At 33.7% G+C, this 19,071-nt stretch overlaps 1 protein-coding gene across 1 annotated transcript in view; it reads right to left on the reverse strand.

The window, feature by feature from the left end:
• The window catches only part of FSIP2 (fibrous sheath interacting protein 2), an 82,325-nt gene that overhangs the window by 14,557 nt on the left and 48,697 nt on the right, over nucleotides 1-19,071 (reverse strand). Inside the window, exons 17-19 of the mRNA XM_033112714.1 lie at nucleotides 9,486-18,991; nucleotides 6,304-6,786; nucleotides 1,237-1,337 (exon numbers count right to left, since the gene is read on the reverse strand). Of these exons, the coding sequence (XP_032968605.1) occupies nucleotides 1,237-1,337; nucleotides 6,304-6,786; nucleotides 9,486-18,991 (10,090 nt within the window). The remainder of the gene's footprint in view (nucleotides 1-1,236; nucleotides 1,338-6,303; nucleotides 6,787-9,485; nucleotides 18,992-19,071) is intronic.

Raw genomic sequence — 19,071 nt, forward strand, 5'->3', positions numbered from 1 at the left:
CAGGCTTAGATCCAAACTATGGAACTGTTCCCAATCTGAGCTTTTATTCAGGTGAAACAGAAAATATTCCCTCAGACTGTCCACTGATAGGCCAGAGTATTGCAGACAAGATACAATCTATTCTTTGCATTCCGAGGAAAGAAACTGGGAATTGGGCTATTTCTACCCACTGTGCCACATCATGTTGTAGAGGGGGTTGGAAAAGAGCAAGTAAAAATCTGTGGAATTTCTGACTGTATTGAATATGGCTTCTTCTTGATTGACCATTCACTTGGTTGCTGCTGACATTTGACTCAAATATTCTGGTCTGTCATTTTTCTCTAAATTGAATTTTATTTGGTGTTACCTGTGCCCTTCTCTTTATCATTAATGTAAATAATAGAGAAGTGCTTGCATTACCAATTATATATGTGTAAATAACCATTACACAGGAAAAAGAGTCAATAATTGTCCACAAATAGATGTCCCGATTGTGTCAAAAGGAAACAATTCCATTATGCTATGTGGGAAAAAAATGCAACCATGTAGATTTCTCTCTTTATACCCATTGCTTCTCTCACAATATAAAATGCTGCCTCTTCAAGGTTATGTATATTTTTATAAACTTAAGAACAAATCTAGATAAGTTTTAACTATTCTAGATACTCATAGTTATTAAGTAGATTTCAAGTCTACAGTGCACTTTGCTTTCTCTGTCCTCTGTAAATGCCACACAGTCCACACTCTGCTGCTATAGTCATCCTAACTTGGGTTGTCTTCTCCTCATGTAAATGCTGTTTATCCTTATAGTCCCATATCAAATTCCATTGCATTGTAAGATTTATCTTTGAATATAATAACTTACACTATTTCCTCTCTTCTTTGGATTCTTCTTACAGACAGTTATAACACTGGGACATTTAGTTAAGAGATTTGAGCAAGAACCCTTTGGGCAGGTGGTACAGATACTATTGTGACTCAGTGCTTATCTCCTAGGTAAAAAACTAGCAAATTTTTGATCCAAGTCATGGCTGTACTAAAGGATGTAGAGGGCAGAAAAATAAAAATGGAGGGATCAAGTAGAAAGGGGAGGCCTTAGGAAGTGTCCACAGAGGGGAGCTTTGGAAAGGAAGAATGTGAAGGAAGGTCCAGCACTGAACACTTGCCCAATCATAGTTTTACCAGGGACTCCATTCTTCCCATAAGCAACACTTTCATCTCAGATTTCTACTTTTATATTGTTTTAATTTCACGTACCCGGCAGATGAAGTCAGATCTTCTTGGTTGTATGAAGATGAACTCATCATTCTGTGTATGAAGTAATGTGTTGGTTCAGTAATAACATTTAGTTCTTCTTTCTGGAAAATTGAAAACCAAGTATTACATAATATAGAGTTTGATGTGTACTTTCTCATCTTATTGGCATATTCTGTACTCTACAATATAATGAAAAAAGTTTTAAGAAATTACCTAAAAGATGGATAAACCCTATACTTCTAATTAAAATGTCTCTTTCCAGTATAATTCTGTGGAAATGGCTCAATGAAGATGATCTATATTATAATATTGGAGTTTGAATAGATTTGAAAGATAAACCTATCATAATGAAGAATGTCGTTTTCCATTTCTGCACTTTACTGATATTTTTAATCATATCTTACTGAGTTCAAATTAAAAAGAACAGATATAATTCTGGTCAATTCTGAAACTTGTCTGGTCACTCATCATAAACTGTATTCTGATCTATTTGTTGGGAAGTCATGTGCAGTTTCATGGCCATACTTTCTATGAAAATACTATTATTTTGATGTCTGTCAGAATCTCAGGAAAAAAGCTTTTATTAGATTATTGTTCATATAATACATTTTGATAATGTAATTCTATAGCATTTCTTTTTTCTTTTATTATTATTACATAAGTTTCAGGTATAAAACATTGTAATTCAACATTTGTATACACTAAAATGTGATCACCTTCAAAAGTCTATTTACTATCCATCACCATATAATTGACCCCCTTCTTCCCTTTACCCACCCCTCTCTCCTATCCCCTTTCCCTCTGGTAACCACTGATCTCTTCTCTGTATCTAGGAGTTGGTTTTTGTTATATTTTATTTTTCCATTTATTTTTTTATTTTTACATAAGAGTAAAATTATATGGTATTTTTCTTTCTCTTTCTGACATTTCACTTAGCATTACACCCTTAAGATCAATCCATTTTGTCACAAATGGCAAGATTTAATTATTTTTTGTGGCTGAGTATTATTCCATTTATATATAACCACAACTTTTTTGTTCATTCATTCATTGATAGACACTTAGGTTGCTTCTATATCTTAACTATTGTAAATAATGCCAAATGAAAATAGGGATGCATACGAGTATATCTTTTTGAATTAGTGTTTTCATATTCTTCAGATAAATACCCAGAAGTGGAATAGCTGGATCATGTGGTAATACTATCCTAAATAATTTGAGAAACCATATTGTTTTCCATAGTGGCAGCACTGATTTACAGTCCCACCAACAGGTACAGGGGTTCCCTTTTTTCCACATCCTCTCCAACACTTGTTATTTCCTATCTTTTGATAATAGCTATTCTAATAGGTATGTGGTTTTGATTTGCATTTCCCTAATAATTAGTGATCGCAACATCTTTTCATGTGCCTGTTGGCTATCTGTACATCTTCTTTGGGAAAATGTTTATCCTGATCAAAAAAAAATGTTTATCCCGATCCTCAGCTCATTTTTTAAATTGGGTTGTTTTTGTTGTTGAGTTGTATGGGTTCTTTATATATTTTTGGATATTAAACCCTCATCAAATATATGATTTGCAAATAACTTCTTCCATTCAATAGGTTGTCTTTTTCTTCTAATGATGGTTTCCTTCACTGTGAAGACGCTTTCTAGTTTGATATAGAAAACTTTCTAGTTTACTTTTTGCTATTTGTTTGTTTTTTCTTTTATTTTTATTTTGTTTCCCTTGTGTTTGGAGTCAGAGCTACAAAAATATTAAGACCAATGTCAAGGTGCTTGCTGCTGTTTTCTTCTAGGAATTTTATTGTTTCAGGTCTTGCATTCAAGTCTTTAATCCATTTTGTATTAATTTTGTATATGGTGAAAGATAGTGGTCTAGTTTCATTCTTTTGCATGTGGCTGCCCAGTTTTCCCAGCAGCTTTTATTGAAGAGACTGTCCTTTCCCCTGTATAAGTCTTTGCCCCTTCGTCTTAAATTTATTGCTCACATATGTGTGGGTTTATTTCTGTGCTCTCAATTCTGTTCCATTGGTCTTTGCATCTGTTTTTTTGTGCCAATGCCATACTGTTTCAATTACTATGGCTTTGTAGTATAGCTTAAAATCAGGAAGCATGATACCTCTAGCTTTGTTCTTTCTCAAGACTGCTTTGGCCATTTAGATCTTTTGTGGTTCCATGCAAATTTTAAAATAACTTGTTATAGTTTTGTGAAATATGTCATTGGAATTTTGGTAAGGATTTCCCTGAATCCATAGATTACTTTGGGTAGTGTTGACATTTTCACAATATGAATTCTTCCAATTCATGAGCACAGAATACTTTCCATTTTTTTGTGTCTTCAATTTCTTTGAATAGCATGTTATAGTTTTCATTGTATAGGTCTTTCACCTCTCTGCTTAAATTTATTGTTAGAATATTTTGTACTTTTGAATACGTGGGCTTGCTTACTTCATTTCTCTGACAGTTGTTATTAGTGTATAGAAATTCCACAGATTTCTGTATATTGTATTTTTTTATCCTGTGACTTTACTGAATTCATTTATTCTAAGTTTTTTTTTGTCATTGTTGTTTTTTTTTTTGCTGGAGTCTTCAGTGTTTTTTGCATATAGTATCATATCAACTGCAAATAGTGACACTTTTACATCTTCCTTTTTAATTTGGGTGCATTTTATTTCTTTTTATTGCCTAATTGTTACAGCTAGTACTTCCAATAAATACTATGTTGAATAAATGTGAGGACAGTGGACATCCTTGTCTTATTCCTGATCTTTGAGGAAAAGCTTTCAGCTTGACACTGTTAACTATGATGTTTGCTGTGGGTTTGTCCTACATGGCCTTTATTTTGTTCCCTCTATACCCATTTTGTTGAGAATTATCATAATATATGGATGTTGACTATTGCAAATGCCTTTTCTGCATCAATTGAATAATTGATTATATGAGTTTAGATTACCCTTCATTATGTTAATGTGGTGCATCATGTTGATTGATTTGCGGATGTTGAACCTTCCTTGCATCACTGAAATAAATCCCATTTGATTGTGATGTATAATCCTTTCCAAGTATTGTTGAATTTAGTATACTAATATTTTGTTGAGGATTTTTACATCTACATTTATCCAGGATATTGGCCTGTAACTTACTTTTTTTATGGTGTATTATCTGGTTTTGGTATCAGGGTGATTCTGACCTTGAAAAATGTGTTGGGAAGCATTTCCTGCTCTTCAGTTCTTTTGGGAAGATTTTGAAACGGAGAAGTATTAATTACGTCGTGAATTTTTGAAAGCATTAACCAGTTGAGGCCATCTGGTCCTGGACTGTTTTTTTCTTGGGAGGTTTTGATTACTGATTCAATCTTTTTACTAATAATTGATCTATTCAAGTTTTCTATTCTTCCATGATTTAATGTTACAAGATTGTATGTTTCTAGTTATTTATCCATTTCTTCCAAGTTGTTCAATTTGTTGGTATATAATATCTGTAGTAGTCTCTTGTAATGCTTTATATTTCTGTGGTATCATTTGTAACTTCTCTTTCATTTCTGATTTTATTTGAGCCCTCTTTTTTTCTTGGTTAGTCTAGCAAGGTTTGTTAATTTTATCTTTTCAAAGAATAAGCTCTTAGTTTCATTGGTCTTTTCTATTGCCTTTTTAGTTTTTATTTCATTTATTTCTACTCTAATCTTTATCATTTCCTTCCTTCTACTAACTTCTGGCTTCATTTGTTGTTCTTTCTCTAGTTAATGTAGGTGTAAATTTAGATTGAGATTTTTCTCCTTTCTTGAGGTAGGTCTATGTTGCTATGAACTTCCTTCTTAGTACTGCTTTTGGTACATCCCATAAATTTTGGTATGATGTATTTCTGTTTTCATTTGTTTCAAGGTGTTTTTTTTTTTGCCCCTTTGACTTTCTTGATGAGCCATTGGTTGTTCAGTACCATGTTGTCTAATCATCACGTTTTTGTGTTTTTTTTTTCTAGTTTTTTCTTGTAATTCATTTCTAGTTTCATACATTTGTGGTCAGAAAGATGCTTGATATGATTTCAATCTTCTTGAATTTATTGAGACTTGTTTCGTGTCCTAACATGTGATTTGTCCTGGAGAATGCACCTTGTGCACACTTGGGGAGAATGTGCATTTTGTTGCTTTTGGATTGATATTCTGTATCATGTATCTATATATCTATCTATTATCTCTCTCTCTCTCTCTCTCTCTCTCTCTCTCTCTCTCTCTCTCTCTCTCTCTCTCTACCATCTATCTGTCTGTCTGTCCGTCTGTCTGTTTAGTTCACCTGTGATGATTTAGTGATGATGAACTTTAGCTTTTGTTTATCTGGAAAACTCTTGATTGCTCTTTCAGTTCTGAATGATAACCTTAGCAGATCAGATAGAAAATTCTTGGTTGGAAATTTTTACTTTTTAGCACTTGGAATATGTCTTGATACTACCTTCTGCTCCGTAAAGTTTCTGCTAATAAATCTGCTTTCTTTATGGGGTTTTCCTTGTGTGTATTAAGTTGTTTTTCTTTTGCTGCTTTTGATATTCTCTTTTTATCTTTATCATTTTAATTATAATGTGTCTTCATATGTTTCTCTTTGGATTCATTTTATTTGGAACTCTCTAGTCTTCCTAGACCTGGATGTCTATTTTCTTTCCCAGATTAGGGAAGTTTTCAACTATTATTTCTTCAAATAATTTTTATTTTAAACCCAGAGCATCTGATTTGTGTGTATCTTTTTACTTCCTCCTACCTTGTCCCACTTTCTGGTCACAAAAGGGCTGGAATATATTAAGTAATAGATATAAACAATGGGCTTTCATTTCTCTTATATGGTTTCTCATTGGGCTCTAAATAATATAAGTCTCTTATTTGCTTTCCCTCAATTGAGTTTTATGGCTTTTCTGTTAATTATTTTTCTTATCCTGTAAATATTACCAGGTTTAGGAGAAGACTGGGACCATTTTAGTATTCTGTTCTTCCTAATTAAGGTACATTTTTGGACAGAATTTCTGAAGATCTCTAGTCTTTCCATAGGTATCTAATCATTGACAGTCATGTTTCTCACTCACCTTATGTGATAGCTTTTTCTCCCAAGAAGAGTCTGTTACTGGTGTGATTGTTGAACAGGTGGCCATGTCAAGGTCAGCAACAGCTTTTTTAACTTCTTCCTCCTTAGGTTCTTTTATGCGATTTGAAGTTGCTTCGATACTTTCAATATTTGTACTGGATGTGGTCTGACAGCATTTGCTTAGTGACAAAAACTTTTTCAGACTCTTTGTGCTTGCTGTTGGCTTGGGAGAAACATCTGTGCTTCCTATTGGCTTTATGGTTGCTTTCACTTGATCTGTCAAGTATTCTGGTACAACGTCTCCTAGAACAACTTCATCTTCCTCAAACATTAGTCCCTTATCTATGTTATTTCGTGATTCTGCTTCAATATCATGAGCAACTAATCGGATGACAAGATCTTTTTTGCTCTGAACATCTTTTAAAAGCTCCACCTTCATGATATCAGGCTTTCTTACATTCTGAAATGAATTTCTGCAAACAACCTGGAATTGAAGGTATGATGAATATTAAAAACAAATGCCTTAATCACTTTTCCAATGGTTATTTTAATATATATCTATGTTAATGTGATTTGTAGTTTTAATTTAAGTAGTATTACCTTCCTATGCTATTTACTTGTATATTAGCAATATTTTAAGAAGAAAAAGAAACAAATGAAAATTATAAGAAATATTTGGTGTCTCATAATTTTCATTTGTTTCTTTTTCTTCTTAAAATATTGCTAATATAGGTAATATCCGCCCAATAAACTGTAATTTAAAAACAAAGAAATATTTGGTGTCTATCATTTCTTTTACACTTAACTTTACATAGTAATTCACCATAACTTACTTAAAAGTACAGAAGATCTAACATGGGCCTTTTCTTTCTTAAACTTTATATTTTGTTGCATCAGAATTTACTTTTTTTCCCCCAATTACTTCTAAAGTTTTGTGACAGAAGTATACAAAATAATCTATTGTTTTCTGAAATTCTAGATAATGAATCATAGAGAAACCTATTTTTTTTGTTAAAAAATCAAGCTATCATCTAATCTTGATTTTTAAAGGATGAATAACCAAATTGACTCTTTAATCACTATCCTTCCACTCCTGATCCTTTGGACATATTTTTCAAAAAAAATCTTCAAAACATAAATCTTCACTTTTTTCCCTCACATCCCTAATCAAATTTCACTTTCCATTTTCAATGTCTAAAGACAGATCAAAGAAAACTATAATTAAATAACAATTTCCCCTCTTTTGTAGTCATTGATGATGCCACAGTACCTCCAAATTAACTTGATTTAATAAGACCTCAACATGTCTTTTAAACATTGTAAGCCAGTTTCCAGATAATGGTGCCCTAATAGAATATTTTTTGTGGAAGCAAAGTATAGAAACTTCCTCTTTAAAACATTAAAACACAATCGGTTTTGATTTTCTGTGTCAGTGGAGAGAACCTGTGGTTTAGAAAATCCAAAGTCATTCTATATGGCTTTGGAATTTTTTATTAAGTATGGTTTTAATAGTGTATATGCTTAGTGTGTTGGGAATTTACGGTACCTCAAAAGGCAAAATAAAGCCTTGAGGTAGAGTGAACAAGTATCTGGGTTCTCTGATCTAACCTAATACTTTTTTGTCTCTTCTCTGTCCCTATGCGGGAGAAAGACAGCATTGGTATCCAATTTGGTAAAAAGCACATGTCTTAACAGAGTTCTTTCTCTGTGTCTGCTTCTTTTTTTTTTCTTTGTTTGTTTGTTTGTTTTCGTATTGCTTTTCTTCCTCTTAAGAGGACAGGGGTACTTGTTTGGTTTAAATGTTATGTTCCTGCTTTTTGTGGTCTATAAATGACTTAAAGAGAGCTAGTAACTAACAGTAAGATTTATGACAGACAATTCTACAGATAATGAAAAACTGATTTTGAGTAATGTTTTTCTATAGTCTGTTCACAGAAACTTTATTCCCAGGGGATTACTTATATATGAATGAAGACTACCAAGCAATATGTTAATGCAATGATGAGAATGCAAATGGAAGAGGAAATTTTTGAGCTGGAAAAGGACTGGACCGTCAAAGTTTCGGACAAAGGAGATGAAATTATGCTTTATGCCATTATAATCGCAGTATTTGGGTATGAAAGCATAAAGCACTCATTAACATATTTACCAGCCCTGAGGCTTAGTTCAGTGGGCTGTAGGAGAGTGCTTGAGAAAATTCACTTCCAATTTATGCTCTAGGGAGAATGGCCCTAGTTTTCTCATTGTCCAGGCCACAGATTATAGAACCCTACACACACTTAGTCCTCTTATGAGTGAACACCATCGGTACAAGGGGCTTTAGTAAAAGTCAAAATGGGTAGTGGATTGGCTTAATTTCATTGTCCAGACAATTCTTTTGTCCTCAGTTGTGTAGTTTCCTTATAACAAGGACGTCATTTTGGCATTTTAAAGTCCCAATTAGTTTAATATATTTAGGTCCTGAAAGTTGCAGGGCAGAGCTAGTTCTATAGTAAGAGGAAATGGGTTCATAAAAATGGCAGTATTAGGGCTGCTGGATCTAGACCAAAAATAGAAGAGGAAAGGAACTGGGTACTTCTTGAGAGTATAGAATAAATTGAGAAAGGCTAATATTAAGTGAAATAATAAGAAACAAGTATAATCTAAGGGTTTGTAGTCTAATGTCTCTTGATAAATGTTGCTAAAAGTAGAAAGAGGACTACTGGTGTGTAGCCTTAAGTTTCTGAAATTAAAACTATTTTAAATAATTTTTGAAACTTCATATATCCTGATATTCTAATTGGACCCTTAGATATTCACAACAAAGAACTATAAGAACTGGAGGAAATTGTGTTTCTTCTGAATTTTCAAATGAAGATTATAGTTTCAGTCAGCCTTGTTTAACTGTTAAGGCCGTGTCCCTGTATTCCCATTCTACTAAAACAAACAAATAAACACCAACAACAAAAAAGTTTAAACTGATTGTCTTAGGAACACTAGCCTGAGACCTTTAGAGTGAGCCACAGCGCTAATATGGCAAGTCCCAGTAAATTGTATGACTATATGATAAACCAGGTAATTCTCCTATTGGGATGGGCGATAGCAACAAAAAATTCATTCCAAAATACCTATTTGAAGAAGAGAATCACAGAACAAGTATGTCTCACGATTCACCTGTTTTTCTGCCGTTGGTTTTGCACTTACCTCTAAGGGTTTTATATCCAGTCGTCCCGTCGTATTCAACGATGTCCGTCTTTCTTTTCTCTTTCCTACATTAGATGTGTATGATAAGGAGTAACTTTTCCCTTTTATTGACGCTCTTCTTACTTCTGCGATACTGTGTCCAGTTTTTCTTAAACACTGCCTCTTAAGTTCCTCAAGAGGTTGAGTTTTTATAGAAATCACTGCTAAATGTTCTGAAATAATGTCTGGGTCTACTTTGATTGGTTTATTCCCAACATGTGGAACTATTTTAATTGGCATTTCTCCAACTAAATCTTGATCTGATTCTTCTTTCTCTCCATCAGGGATCATTTGAACAGCATGCTCTTGTGCCTTTTGAACAATTCTATCAAGGTCTAGATCTCCAAAGAGATCAACATTTGAATACTTTGAGTCATCTGCATCTAACGGAAAACTTGAAACTCCATTAACAATTAAACTAGCCACTTTTTTAGGGAAGACTCTGTTTGTACCTTTTATATCATAATAAAGGTCTTCATGGGTTCCCGATTGTTGCAGTACATTACTATAAACAGAATCAATAACCTGAGAAATCATTTCTATACTTTCTGGATTTAAAAGCTGTTCTTCAGGATCAGTAGCAACAAGACTAATATTACTTTTGGAAATTTCAGCTGTCACAGATTTTGTCAGTTGAGATGCAATTTTATTTAACTCAGGTTTTGATAAGTTTTTTCCATCTTTGCTTGAGGCACTTGGCAACTGTACTAGTTTAGCCAAGAACAAGGCCAATGCTTCCTCCAAAATTATGGCATCTAACATAAAATGTTTTTTGGATGAAAACTTTTTCGGGGACTTAAATTCATCAACAATTTTGACCACTTTTTCCATAATTTTGACAGCTTCCAGAACTAATTCTGAACTTGACACTTCTTCATTTACTTGAAGTTTAAATTCAGAATTGGAAAGTTCCTTCACCATTAAAAAACCTATTATATCAGAGAGGACATTGCTCTTACCCATTAAATCTTTGAATATACAAGTATGTGAGCCAGAGTGCTTTAAAACACTGGTGTAAACAGAATTAACTATTTTATCAATACTTTCATTATCAGCTAAAGATATAGCAGACAATTTCTTGGCTGGCGGTATCAGTTTAATTTTACTTCTGGAGATAAATTCTTGTATTGAATTTAATATTTTTGAGGTTATTTTTTGCATTTCAGTTTCTAGAGAATTGGTACTTTCTTTATCCACTTTTGGAAACATAGATAAAAGCTTTGATAAAAATTTCACAGCAGTTTCTTCTATTATGTTATAAGGCAGTAGATGAGCATGTGATGGTTGAGGCTGGGGAGCACCGATAGTTTGGATAACATCTCTAAGAATATTTTCAACAACACTGTCAACTTCTGCACACTGATGTGGAGTTAGCTCTCCAGAAAAATAGTTCTGTAACTGATTGCCAGCCACCTCTCGGAGAACTAAGTCCACAATGGTTTTTGAAACGATTACACATCCGCTGGCTACACAATTTTGTATAACCTCCTGTGTTCCAAACTGTGAAAAAAGATTATTGTAAATAGAATGAGCCACTAATTGACTAATTTCATCATCATTGGGATGTAAGGATTCCACATACTGAATAATCAAATCTTTATCTTTGGAGATCTCTGTTGTGACTGTACTTAATAACTTCATTTGAAGGAAATCCAGCTCTGTGAGCCACTTACTTTCAGCTGTTTCTGCTTTGTTTTTGGATACTGTTGAGAAAATTTTGGATAAAAGAGCAGAAATCACATTCTCTAAAAACTCATGAGGCAGCATAATAGTATATGGTGATGATGTTTGACATCCTTTGCTGGCTGTTTGAGCCACCTTTTGGACCTTTATAACAACATTCTTAGATTCCAGAGGCAAACATGCTGAAGCTGGAACCTCATCAGAAAATAGCAAATTAAGCCGATGTTGAAAAATTTCATTTATCACTGCACTAGTTAGTCTTCTTGCTAAATTTTCCCCATTACTCTTGATGTTCTTACAAATGGAGTCTTGAGATCTATATTCCTTCAAAATATTGCATAGAGAGGAGTGAACAACTTTGTTAACCAATGTTTTATTGATTGCTGGTATTTTATCTAAGAAAGGTATCTTATTTAGAGAGGATTTTTTAGTCACTTTATGCATATGTGACATTTTATCCACAGTTATTTTCTTAATGCTAGGTGATGCTTCATCTGTAGTTGATTCTTTATGCCTGGGAGGTACGTTAGGAATTGATGAGTCTTTATCTACAGGTGGAAAAAACTGATTTTCCTTATCTGGCCTAAATACCTTAATTTGAGCCTTTGAAAACTCCTTTAACAGTGAATCAGTAAGTTTCATAGCTGTGTCATAGAGTTCAGCTTGATTTTCGTCATCACTTACATTTTGGTATCTATCATATGTTTGTGTTTCTGGTGAGGTAGAAAAGATTAATTTGTTAACCATTTCAGTGATAACATCTTCTAAAAATTTAGCAGGAAAAATTCCAGGTTTACTTTTTGGTGGGTACTGAGGATGGTCCAGTTTACTAGGTTCATTTTTAATCCCCTTAACTTTCACTTTCTCTGTCTCTTGTTTTTCCTCTCTTTCTCTCTGTTTCTCTCTTTTATTCTCTCTCTCTCTCTCTCTTTCTTTTTCTGTCTCTTTTTCTTCTTTCTTCTCTTTGGCAGGGAGATTTTTGTTAATTGAGAGGGACGGATACTTTGTTGTAACAGACTTTGCAAAATCCTTACCAACCTCTTGAATTACATTAAATGCCGTATCACTTGAGGGACTTTGGAGATTTGAATAAATTGATGATTCTTGAGAATAACCTAAGATATTGTCATAAATATTTTCAGTGATGTTTTGAACATTTTCATAATCTGGGTATTGTTCATTTATATCTACTAGAGGTGGAGGTTCTTTTGTCTCCTCAATGTTTGGCTTTCGGGTTACTCTTTTCTCAGTTTTATCTGTTGTGGTCCCTGTATTTCTCACTTTAGATGTCAAAGAAGATAATTGAATGGAATTGTCTTCTTTTTCAAATGAATTTTCTCTTGTTTTGTCAATCTTCTTCTCATTGTTTATTTCAAAGTCTGGTCCAGGTGTTTCTTCTTCATCTTCTGCATCATCAGTAGCTACTGGAATTTGTGTGTGTATCTCATTACCTTGCCTCTCTTCTTCTTTTGAAGCTAATTTGCTTTTCTTCTCAATTTCATTATTTTTAAGTGTTACCCTCAAATCTGGCTTCTGAGTATCTTTACTTTTCACACTAGTAGTTGGAGAAGTAACTTTTGATACATTCTCATTATTGATTTGAATTGTATTTCCCATTTTATTTTCATTCTCTTTCTTTTTATTTGCCACACCTGCAGCTGACCCTGATAACAGGTTAACTGTGTTGTATTTCATAATTCCAGTTATAGAAGTAACTTCTGGATCTTGGACTTTGCCCTTTTTAATTGATGTCTCAGTTTGGAAACTTTTCTTTCTGTTCATTTTACCTCTATCTATTTCCAAAGTGCCCAACAAGTTTTTCCAGTCAAGGGTTAGAGAAGTGTGTTTATATGATTGTTCTGGTAAAGTAACTTGGTTTCCTTTTAAGCATCTGTTTATCTCTGTAGAGGTTTTCTGTGGTAGGTGTTGAATCCTTTGGGTGATGTTATCTGGATTTAGAAATGAAAAGAAAGTGGAAGACCAGTCTCCTGAAAAAAGTGGTTGAATCTTGAAAGCAGAGATTGCCTTCTGGGCTAAAGCAGCAATCATTTCTATTACAATGTTACTTTTATCATCCGTCTGCATTTCATTAGATTTGTACTTTGCTATAAACTGATCGTACACAAAATTGGATATCTTATCAACTGACTCTTTACCAACTGCTGGAAAAGAACACATTCCTTCAGCATTTGGTAAAACTCTAATTTCATTTTTCCTAAATTCTCTTATCAGAGAGTTTGCAAATTTTATAGCCAAGTCCACAACATCTGTCCCTGGCATTTTTTTCTTAGAATCTTCAGTAATACTTGGAAGAGAATAAAATTTGTGAACGAGGTCAACAATTACATCTTCCAAAAATCTAGCTGAATATAGAGAAGTCTGTGTCTTTTCTTTATCAGGTTTAGTAAGTATAGAGACATGGTCATAATCCTTGGAAGATGATTCTTCACCATGTAAAAATGGCTGCAGATGATGATCCATGATTTCCTTCATAATGAAACCAGCTATTTTACTAAGGAATGAGCCTCCTATTTTGCCTGCATCTTTTTGCATGTCAGCTTGAAATTCAGATTTTTTAAAAATATTATTACATATAGAGTCAACCAATTTCTCAATCATTTCTAATTGCATACTTTCTGCATTCTCCTCTGCTGTGGCAAGGCGGATTTCATGTTCAGAAATTTCTTTGATAATTTCATCAGTCAGTTTTGAAACTGTATTCATAAACTCATAATCTGGTAAAGCCTCTTCCTCTTTAAGTTCACTTTCAGTGTCAGCTGAAGGGAAGATATGCACTAGAAGCTTGTTAATGATATCTTCTAAAAGAGAATGAGGCAGCACAGTAATACATGATGGCAAGGTGTGACTATCTTTCATGATGACATTGAGCACATTTCTGATGATTTTATCAGCTTGAGGGTACGAATAGGAAGAAAACACTAATTCTCCTGAAACTAACGATTGCACCTGGTAATCATATATTTCTTCTAATAGCAAATGATATATTTTCCTTCCAAAACAAACAGTGTCACTTTGTATAGCCCTATATACTTGAATCAGAGATTCATATTCATCTAATATTTTTTCATAAATTAGGTTGACCATTTTTTGAACCATTTCTTTATACCCTTCTGTAAAACACACATCATCATCAATGTAATCTGCAACTAAAATCTCTGATGTGGTGAACTCCAGAACAATTGATTTTACTAATGCTGTAACAATGCCAGTAATTTTGGCTTTTACTGTATCTGGATTTTCAGCAGCTAAGACATTATGTGAGAATGCATAAAGGAGTTTACATAAAAGCTCAGAAATTACTTCCTCCAAAAAGACAGCCGAGTTTACAATGAAAGACAACTCTCTTTGTTTAGGATCTTTTGCCTTCTGTTTATAATTTTGATCAACTACAGCTGAAAGGGAAGTTTTATCTCCAGATAAAAAGGACTGAAGATGATGGTTAAATATTTCTTTTATTATAAAACTTGCTATTTTTGAAACAGGTATGTTACTTATACCTTTTTTATCTTTTGTAAGAGACTGGTATAGATTTGAATATGAAAGATCAGCGTAAATGGAATCAACCATAGACTGCATATCTTTTTCTGAAATCATACTTTGTTTTTCATTGCCATGTTTCATAATACATATTGCGTGTTTTGAAATTATTGACATGATTTCATTTATCAGTGTTATGACTGTGTTGCTTAAGTCTGATTGAGAAGTATCTGGGCATTCTGCACTGGAGGCCAGTGGGTTCATCTGAGATATAAGCTGAGTGATGATTTTTTCTATATGAGTATGTGATAACTTAGTAGTATACATTGTTGACACCTGTCTTTGGGATCTTGATTTAGTAATGGCACATTGAACTCTCTTTGTTAAAACATTAGTATTTAGTTTGGAGTGTGACTTAAAAGGAAGCTTTCCTATAAGATTTGGATGAATTTGGAAATCAAAAGTTTCAGCCAAGATGATTTTAGTTATCCGTGCAGCCAGTGTCTTTAAATCATTTAGAAAATCATTATTGGGCATAATTTCCATTTCATATTCTTGCAAAAATTTGCTGTACACCATGTCAATAATGTTTTTCACTACATCTCTCTCCACTGGAGGCAAACACAATTGTTCCTCGGCATTCTCTAAAATCGTAACTTGGGCTTTTGAGAATTCCTCTGCTATCAAATGTATGAGATTTTCAGCTTTATCGAACAGTTCATCTTCTGAATCTCTTACTGATTTTGTTTGTACAATGCCTAACACCCTGTGGAATACTTTACTTAATACCCCAGAGACCACATCTTCCAAAAGAGTTGAAGAATAAACACTGGCATAAAACCACTGCCTTCTCTCATTGTCAAGAGATGTGTATGAAGAAGGCAATGACTTTCCATCCACAAATGGCTGAAGATGTTGTTGACAGATATGTTTAATGATAAAACCTGCAAATCTCTCAATAAGAACATCATTACTGCTTGTGATATTTTGCTCAACTGATTCTTGAGACTCAGAGTTTTGTAAAATATTTTTGAATACTGAGTCAACGAGATGTTGAACATCATCCTCTGAATAAACAAACTTGGTTTCTTCTTCATCTTTTGAAAATCGAATTTTATGTTGACAAATTTTCATCCTAATATCAGTGATTATATCTGAAGCAATTTCATTGAAATTCACTCTTGATCTGTCTTTTAGAGTTTCTCTGTCTGGAACAAAGTTAGATGCAGAAGAAAAGATTCTAGATAATAATACTCTGATCATGTCTTCTAAAAATGTGTATGGCAGCAAGGTTTTATAAGGAGACAAACTCTGACTTGGCTTGGTAGATTTACTGATGTTACTAATAACATCCTGAACAATATTCTCAGCTGTGGAAATAGAATAAGAAGATGTCCCATCTCCAGAAAACAGTGGATGTAGAAGGTAATCTGAAATAGCAGCTACAATTAAATTGGTAATTTTTTCTACAAAAATATCACTGTCTTCAGACTCTTTATCAAACTCAGGGTCCAGCCCATGCTGTTTTAAAACATTTCTGCAAACTGAGGTGATGAGTTCGTCCATAATGTCTGTATCAACAGAAGAGTAAGATTGCTCTTTGTCATCACATAGAATGTGAATTTTAGCTTTGTCAAAGTAGTTATTTATTGAGTTTACTATTTTTTGTGTCATGTTTTCCAGCTCAATTTCAGTGTTGTGCTTTGAACTGAAAATCTTTGATAAAAGTCTGGCAACAATTTCCCTTACATATGTATCACGGTAAATACCTAAGGGTAATGCTGTGTGGTGTCTGTGTGCCTCTGTGACTTCACTGGGAACCTGGTGAACCATGTTCGACATTGCATCCAATGGAGTATTGGGGTGAGGCAAACCTTCTTCACACAAAAATGGTTGAAGGTGATTTTCAATAATCTCCTGGATAATAAAACTGGCTATTCGGTCAATCATAATTGGTTTTCGGCTGACTATACTTTTCTGTATTGAAACAGGAGATTCAGAAGTTTGCATAATATTACCATACACAGAATCTACCATCTTCTGGAGGTTTTTTTCTGTATGTAGATGCTGATTATCATATATAGTGAAACAAATTTTATGTTTTGAAATGGCGGATATAACCTTATTTACTATACAGGTAGACATTTCATTAAAATCTGAACTCATAAAATATTTTTTTCCCAAAGAACAAGCCTTATTGGGTGGAGAAATGAGTTGAGATAAAAGTCTTCTGATGATGTCTTCTAAAAATGAGTGTGATAACATGGTGCTATAGCCTGTTGGAGACTTGGGTTTGGAAGTAAATTCTCTCAGCTTATTTTGAAGTTTCCGCAATATAATTTCAGCTTCGAGAGGATAGTATGAATTAGGTGTGAGCTTTGCCCTGAAGCAAGGTGGGAGTTGGTAGTCTAAAATCTCTAACAATATGCCATTAGTTATTTGTTGTGTTATTGAGGTAGTGTCAAGTGCCAGATTACCACCACAGAACACTTTTAATTTATAGTTCTGAAAAACATCATAATAAATGGAGTCAACAATCCTACTAACAGTTTCTTTATGGACTGGTGGAAAACACAGCCTTTCTTCAGCATTCCGTAGAACAGTGACTTGTGCGTTATTAAACTCATTCACTACATTGTTGACAAATAATGTATTCATCTCATTAAGTTGGGCCTCAATAACGTTTTCATTTTTGCCCCACAGTGAAGTAGAGAGATTAAAAAACAGTTCTGAAATGATTTCCTCCAAAAATGTAGCTGAATAAACACCTGTATCAATAGCTCCCATATATAGCTTATTATGGATGGCTATTGTATCCATATCCTTTGTTCTCTGTCTTTCAAGAGTTGACACAGAAGAGCAATTTACTGAACACTTCTTGCCAAATGGTGCTTGTATTTTGGAGCTGATCACACTGGGATTTTTCAGGGATCCTGTCAAGTTGTTGCTGTCATAACTCATGTATCCTGAAAAACCTTGTCTTAATTCTGCTAATTCTGGCCTTTTTGATTTTAAGAAACTAGACTGCATTTCTCTTGTCCTATATTTTAACTGATTGTTTGCAAAAGGTGGACTCTGGGAGAGCTGCATGCTGTGACATAGTTTGTCCATCAATGATTTAACTAGGCTGTGGGAAATAATAGTAAGCAGAGAGTCTGATGACAGTAAATCTTGATCCATTTCTGCCAGATTTTCCACAAGGTCTGACATACAATCTCCTTGCAATTGTTCACAGTCCATCTCTCCCTTACAATAATTAAATTCTTTATCTTTCACACTTTGAAACATTTTTAAAAGATGATGTTCTTCTGCTGATATTTCATCAGAAAGAGGGCCGTTATCAAGAAAGAGAGTGTTTGTGAATTTTTCCAAAAGTGTTGTAATAAGTTTCTCACACACAATATTGAGAAGAAAAACTGATTTTGGGGTGAGCCCTAAGTTCTTTCCAAGTACGCTATTACTTCGCTGATCATTTGAGAATGAGAAGAATGTTCTTGCTTTTTGATCAGAATCCATAGCCTCACGTGGGTGTTCATCTGGTAAAAATAAATCTAAAACAATATTAAAAACTTTATTGACTACTTCTTTGGATTCACAAGTTTGTAGGCTACCAACCAGATTGTCTAATTTATATGCCAGATAATGTAATTTATTTTTTTGAATCAGATGATCAATTTGGTGAGTAGATGATTCCAAATCTCGGCAACCTATCTGTCTTTCCATGGTGTTTGTTTTGTTGCAAATGGGCACACTATTGCTTCTAAGCATGGGAAATGATGTATTTTTTCTATTGCTTTCAAGGTGATGAGCTATTCCTATTTCTTGTGACAGTACATGAATCACTCCTATTAAGAGATCCTGAAAGAGATTATCAAAATCAGCAGCAGCTACTCCTGGGCAGTAAATGTACTGTGTTTTTAAAGACAACATTTGCTGTGTAATATCAGGTTCTATAATGTTACCATTGAAAAGGATCTCAGTAATGGTCTCAGAAATTCTTAAAGCAAGTTCTCCAATAGCAATTGACCTGTTCTCAAACACTTGAGAATCAATTGAAATTATCTTGTTAAATGCTGCATTTTGGTTTTCCCTTGCTTTATCCTTTCCTCTGCCATCGTTGGTGCTATCAGAAATGCTTGAAATTAAATGGCAAATGACCGACTCAGTGAGATGGTCACAAAATTGATAAAGCGAGGAATCATTGTATATGCTTCTTAGAGGCTGTTTTGATTTGTATTTTTTCTTTGACACTGTAGAAACAATAGATGCCTTCTCCTCATTGGGAACTTAAAAAAAGAAAACATTACCATTTTTAGCATGCATTAAGGGAAATATGGAAAATTCAATATACTGGTAACTATTTACA

Source organism: Rhinolophus ferrumequinum, chromosome 8 (assembly GCF_004115265.2).
Source record: "Rhinolophus ferrumequinum isolate MPI-CBG mRhiFer1 chromosome 8, mRhiFer1_v1.p, whole genome shotgun sequence".
NCBI classification, from domain to species: Eukaryota; Metazoa; Chordata; class Mammalia; order Chiroptera; family Rhinolophidae; genus Rhinolophus; species Rhinolophus ferrumequinum.